The sequence below is a fragment of the Antrostomus carolinensis genome, unplaced genomic scaffold, assembly GCF_000700745.2.
Source record: "Antrostomus carolinensis isolate BGI_N321 unplaced genomic scaffold, ASM70074v2 scaffold16460, whole genome shotgun sequence".
In the NCBI taxonomy this organism is placed as follows: Eukaryota; Metazoa; Chordata; class Aves; order Caprimulgiformes; family Caprimulgidae; genus Antrostomus; species Antrostomus carolinensis.
In genome coordinates, this window is record NW_010289225.1 from 11,612 (window position 1) to 17,557 (window position 5,946).

General features: G+C 37.7%; 1 protein-coding gene across 1 annotated transcript in view; it reads left to right on the plus strand.

Annotated features, from left to right (window-relative positions):
- The window catches only part of LOC104526195 (carbonic anhydrase 3), a gene marked incomplete at its 5' end in the record, with an annotated part of 14,821 nt that extends 10,828 nt beyond the window's left edge, over nt 1-3,993 (plus strand). Inside the window, 5 exon segments of the mRNA XM_029085363.1 lie at nt 1-17; nt 207-282; nt 2,979-3,077; nt 3,933-3,959; nt 3,961-3,993. The exon segment at nt 1-17 is cut by the window's left edge and continues 60 nt beyond it. Of these exon segments, the coding sequence (XP_028941196.1) occupies nt 1-17; nt 207-282; nt 2,979-3,077; nt 3,933-3,959; nt 3,961-3,993 (252 nt within the window).
- Between the last annotated feature and the right edge of the window lie 1,953 nt (nt 3,994-5,946).

Sequence of the window (5,946 nt, forward strand, 5' to 3'; positions counted from 1 at the left end):
TGGATCTTTCACTACTCCACCTTGCGAAGAGTGCATCACCTGGATTGTTCTTAGGGAGCCTATCATAGTCAGCTCAGACCAGGTAAGCTTCAAATAGATAATATTTTACCCACTTCTTTTTACTTACATGCCACACAACCTTATCTTATTCTTTTGACAAGGAAAATGCTCATTGAATTCTGTGAGAAATTGCACTAATTGATTAATTTCACTACTCCACCTTGCGAAGAGTGCATCACCTGGATTGTTCTTAGGGAGCCTATCATAGTCAGCTCAGACCAGGTAAGCTTCAAATAGATAATATTTTACCCACTTCTTTTTACTTACATGCCACACAACCTTATCTTATTCTTTTGACAAGGAAAATGCTCATTGAATTCTGTGAGAAATTGCACTAATTGATTAAAAGAACAGTGAAGAACTGAATGCCTTAGAGACTACCTTAAGACTCCATAGGGAACCTGTAAAAATTGTTAAAGGACTGCAGTCTACAACCTAATATATGCAATCAACCTATTAGGCACATCTCTGTCTGTCTCTGTATGACTCCTACATTAACTAATTGAGCAGAGATGATGACTTTCTCTGCTTGGAACGGCTCATTGTTTCCTAACCCACATCAGACATCATGATGGTTCAGATCCACAGGCATCACAGAGCATTATAAATCAGTAAAATCATAATACAGTATAGAGTTTACTGCAGTTTGGAGTGTGACTGACAGCAAGCAGTAGTTACTGTATATGACAGTTCTTGCTTCCTTGGGCCAGAGACCTCTTGACATCAACAAAAGAAAAGAGTAGTTCTCTCTTTGTTTCCCATTGGCCCACATTCTAGGTGGTCTCATGTAACAGGCAATGGGAAACAAAAAGAGAACTAATCTTTTCTTTAGCTGATGTCAAGAGGTCTCTGGCTTCCAGAAAATACATCTGCTTAGAGGTTAATATTACAGAAGATGAACTGCCGATTTTGTTGGGAAAAGTGTAGGCATTACTGAGCATTTCTGACTTAACTAACCACATTGTTGATCCAGCTTCACGAAAAGACTTTTTGATCGCTGCTGTATTTGGGTCACGGCCTTTTTTTCAGCTTATCTAAAGTTAGTGAGTTTTGCAAAACATACAGACTGTTCTCTAACTGGCCCTACTGTAGAAAAAATGGAGCATTTAAGGTAAAGGAAATTGCCACATATAGATGGGACATTGGCTGTTATCCTGAGATAACTGCTTTTCAGGCAGAATTGGCAGCATATGTGAGGTACCGTATACAAATACAGTAGAAAGACTTTCCTCACTCCAGAGTGCCTGCAGTCTAAATAATGTATTCATAAAAGGGGATTATGTTAGCAATTATTTCTAATCCTAGGAAGTATACTACCATGGCAGCCTCATTAATAGCAATTATTTTAAGTGCGTGTGCATTTACAGTGGATCACTTGAATGCTTTTGCAGCCAGATGGTAATAGTAGCCACCAGGATAACTGCAGTCACTGCAAATCAGTACTCTGCAGGAAAAAACAATTCACCAGAAATCCCTGTGAGATGTAGAGTGGGTGGTCTAGCTGCTCAGATTACTTTTAATGAAAGGATAGGAATTTAACTGTGGAATAACTCTGTCCAATTGAAGACTAATTTTTTTACCTTTACGTAGCTATAGCCTGAGATCTGCTTTTTTTTTAAAAAAAAACTAAGGCAGATCTTCCACAAATAATAATAAAAACCAGAAATCTTTTCTCCAATAGTTTTATCAAAACTGATGAACTATTTCCATCTCCTACTGTTCCCATACAAAGTATTCTTCATTTTAAATTCCATTTCAGATGAATAATCCATCTGATGCGTATTTTACTCGTTATAAATGTGACCTCATCATTGTTGAGACAAAGTGAGATAGCTGGCTTTTCTGAGCCGTGTAATGAAAAGCAATGTTGAGATGCCTGAGCTAGCTCAGTCCGTAAACTGGAATGAGTACAGTCACAGTGAACCCAGCTTTTACAGCACAGACAGAAGTTCTGCTTTTATTGGACTTGAACTCCATACTGTAAAAGGTAGATACATCAGCGTATTGAAGCTAGTTGTGAACAAAGTTGATGTGTGCCATGCGTGGGGCTGCATTTTCTAGTGTACACATGGGAAAATGTGTGTATCCTTTTCACGATAAGCCATTCGAACAGGGAAGTGTCAAGAGCCTGAATCACAGGTGATATGCTTTCTGTCTAATGTCGTGCGTGGCAGTGACAACAAGTGAACATAATGTATCTGTGAGCGGGTATATGTGTTGCATCCTTTGAAAATCAGAAAGCAGTAGAGGAAGAGCATTATACAGTTTTGAAGAGTATGGGCAGAATTCTTATGGCTTCCCTCAGAAAAACATACCCTGGTTAAAAAAAAAAAAAAAAAAAAAAAAGGCCAAGGAGAGTCATGCTGCAGACCCTGGTTACAAACCATTTGAAACCTTGACCAAGGCATTATCCAGATTTAGTAATAATTGACTTTTTTGTGTCACTGCAGCAGGATATATCCTCTGCTACAGACCCACCACAGAAATGTACAATTGGTTTATAATTTAGCCTCGACATCTTGCCATTGCAGTGGCTTCTTAACAATCAAGACACTAAGGCAGTGTTAGAGTAGGAGAGGTTTATTAGGGCATAGGCTGTTCTATTTGCATTTTCTGAGGACTTTTCACAGTTTCAGTGGCTGCACACAGTTCTGTGGACAGAATGACAGTACTTTTCACAATCCTGGGCAGATAGTACCCATTTTTTCTGTCTTGACTATTTCTAAGAATATTACTGTTAGGAAAAGAACATGAGTACAGTTCTTGTGGTGATGGGGTGAGGGACATCTTCACAACTTTGGAGGAGGCTTTTTCCCCAGCATCTGGGGCTGGGCCAGCCTCCTTGGTTTAGTTGTTGGGCTGTGGATTTGATCCCAACGGATTTCCATCAGGACACTTAGATTTCTGCTCTCCTGCAGATGGCGAAGCTCCGCAGCCTATCCAAGAACGCCGAGAATGAACCTGTTCTCCCCCTGGTTGATAACTGGCGCCCGACTCAGCCTCGGCATTTCAGGATGGTGAGCGCATCATTCCTCTAGGACCTGGCTCAAGTTGGCTGTCCCTGAGTGAGGCAACCTCTAGAACTAAGAGGTGGTTTTCTTTTGTGTTCTCTGTTGCATTTAGACAGAACTGCAGCTGTAGGTCCGGAGGCTGAAACTCTGAGTAGTGAAATGTGAATTTCAGTTTCAGTGGATAACATTTACTCTCATTAAAATAGAGTAGAAGTAGAGGATCTGGCTCTTCATAACTGCTTTAACATTAGCTTTTGTTAATAGTACAAAGGAAGAAAGAAGATACTACTAACAACCACCAAACCATTTCCTATTGCTCACATGTCTCTTGATGCTTGCCTTATTCCATGCTAAAGAGGTTGCAGTTAAGAGAATTCATTATTTTCAGCATAAAACTATATTTTTCAGTAGTTGTTTTCAGTATTATCCATATCCTGCTCTGAGCTGCACCAGTTAATTCACAAGGCATTATTGGAAATAAATGAGAGCACTCTTTTGGTATTTGATACTTACATAAAATATAAAAGGATAGAAAGTTGCTTCATTGCCATTGATAAAGAAATAAGCTTTTAACTTCTTAAAACAGTGGACAGGTGAAACAGAGGTGTATTCTGAAAATTGTATTCACTGATTTATACATAGTTGAAACTGGAATGGGGGAAGACCTGTTTCTGTTTGTGTCACAACTGGTTGTCCATATTAAAAGTCTAATTTGCATTTTAATGTTGTAGCAATCAGTGTGACATGTATTTTGAGAACTTGGTCTTCATATCATGAATATATATTTTCTCCATATATGCCAGTGGCTTTTCTGTGTAAAAAGGGTGTTAAGAGTTCTTAATCTTTTTAGTGTTTTTTGAGGCAAATTCTCACTTCATGTGCAAATACGATTGATCCTGCTATCAGTGAGATTTGTGCATAAATATCTGAAACCACAGTTTGACTCTCCTGATCAAAATGCAGTTGTCCCTTGTTGTGGCATAAAGAACAATGAAATGGGATTGTAAGTCTATACTTGAAATCTGCATTAAAAAATCCAACAATAATAAATACATTTGCTTAAGAATTGTTGTTCTGTATGGTTTTTTTTCCAATTTTAGAAACATAAAAATAACAGAATTTTAAAGAAAGACTTGTCATGGTCCTCTGTAATACACCTTCATGGAAATTGATGATGGATGGTATCTTTTTCAAGTGTTTGTTTGAAGTACAGAGTACTGATAATATTTCATGTGACTGCAAGCAAAAAAATAGCATCTTAAATATGTTACGTCATTGAGGCATCCACATCAATTCTCTTAGTGTGATCACTCTGTTTTGACAATGGCTTTCTTGTAATGTCATATGAATCAATTCCTTCACAAGTTGATTGCACCATGGATAAGTTCAGACTGTCTCTAAAACCATTAATCTGAATGGTAATTTACATTGAGCTCTGGAAATATAAAGCAGCTGCTGCTCTGGTGGTGACTGGACTCTTAGCTGCTGTGTTCTAGGGCAGGAGGATGTTGCAGAGCTTGGTGATGAGATGGGGGATGCTCCCTGTCTCCAGGCTCCCCTCTGTGAAAGCTTCTGGACCATGTCCTTGTTTTGCTGTCTTCCTTCAAATAGGTAGTGTTTTGTCTGGGAAACTTAATTTAGTCATTGTTAGTATTTCCCAACTAATTTCCCAAATGCATTGTGCTGTTCTTGTTTGCACTTTTCATTTGTAAAATGATTCATTTGTGAAATTATTAGGATGAATTAACACCTGTTTACATTATATACACATATTGCTGACTTTGACACTGATTGTCTTACACGTGTGTACTTCCATTTACTTAGATAGATGACTTATAGCAGTAAAGCCTATGCAGGTCCCTATGTTTGAAAACATATTTAAAAAAAAAATATTTGATTAAATGTCATTTCTTCCCAGCTGAGTCATTCCAGGATAGTTGAAAGCATAGCTTTGTGTTTGACCACCAGTACCAACACAGTATTAGCTATAGTGATAGGAGTATGCTGCTGGATTGTGCTTTATACTTCAGAGGAAGGTTTAATCCATAAACATTTCTTTATCTCATAAACTTCTATGGAAATATCCAAAGGATATCCAAACATCAGGAAGTATTCTGTATCTGGTAACTGATGTTCTTCTGAACAGGAATGCAAGTTGCAGAACATCACTGACTGTACAGGACAGGCTTCTGATAGAATACCCAGTGCTTCCTGCCCTCAGGTGAAAACAGCAATTTCCTGATGCATGAAAATATGAGAGAACAATACTATAAATGCCTTTCTGCTTTTTACTTGTTTTTCTCTACTCAATTCTTCAGTATATATCTATTTTCTTATGTGTTGCTTCATTAGAAGAAGGAATTTTGAAGCAAAAATTATTTTTCTAAAATAAATAATTTGCTGTGAATTAGAATATAACTTATTTTATAATGTGCTTTATTAAACAAGTTGCATATCTTAGAGGGGGCTTTCTCTTTCTTGAAATTTATGACATTGCAAATTTGACACATGTAATCTCAGGGGTTTTTTAACTATATGGTGTTTTCCCAGGCATACTTTGCAAAGGAGCTGTCTGAGTTTTGAAAATGAAGCTGAGGTCAGCCTCATCCTCTAGAGCCGTGCTTATTAACTTTTAAACATAAAGTTGAAGTAACCACTGTAAAGAAAATGTCATTTGACCTTTTTGTGCAGTTGTTTTCTTAATATCTGTGTTTATAATTAGTAAAAGGTAGACTAAATTAGGCTCTGTGTTGACTCAGTTGCAGATAGGAGAAAGTGTGTGAATATGGGTTTTGGCAGTTGTTTTACAGGCCCCCTTCCAATCTTTGAGGGACTGACTGAAGTAATGATGACGGATTGAGAAAAAAATGGTTCA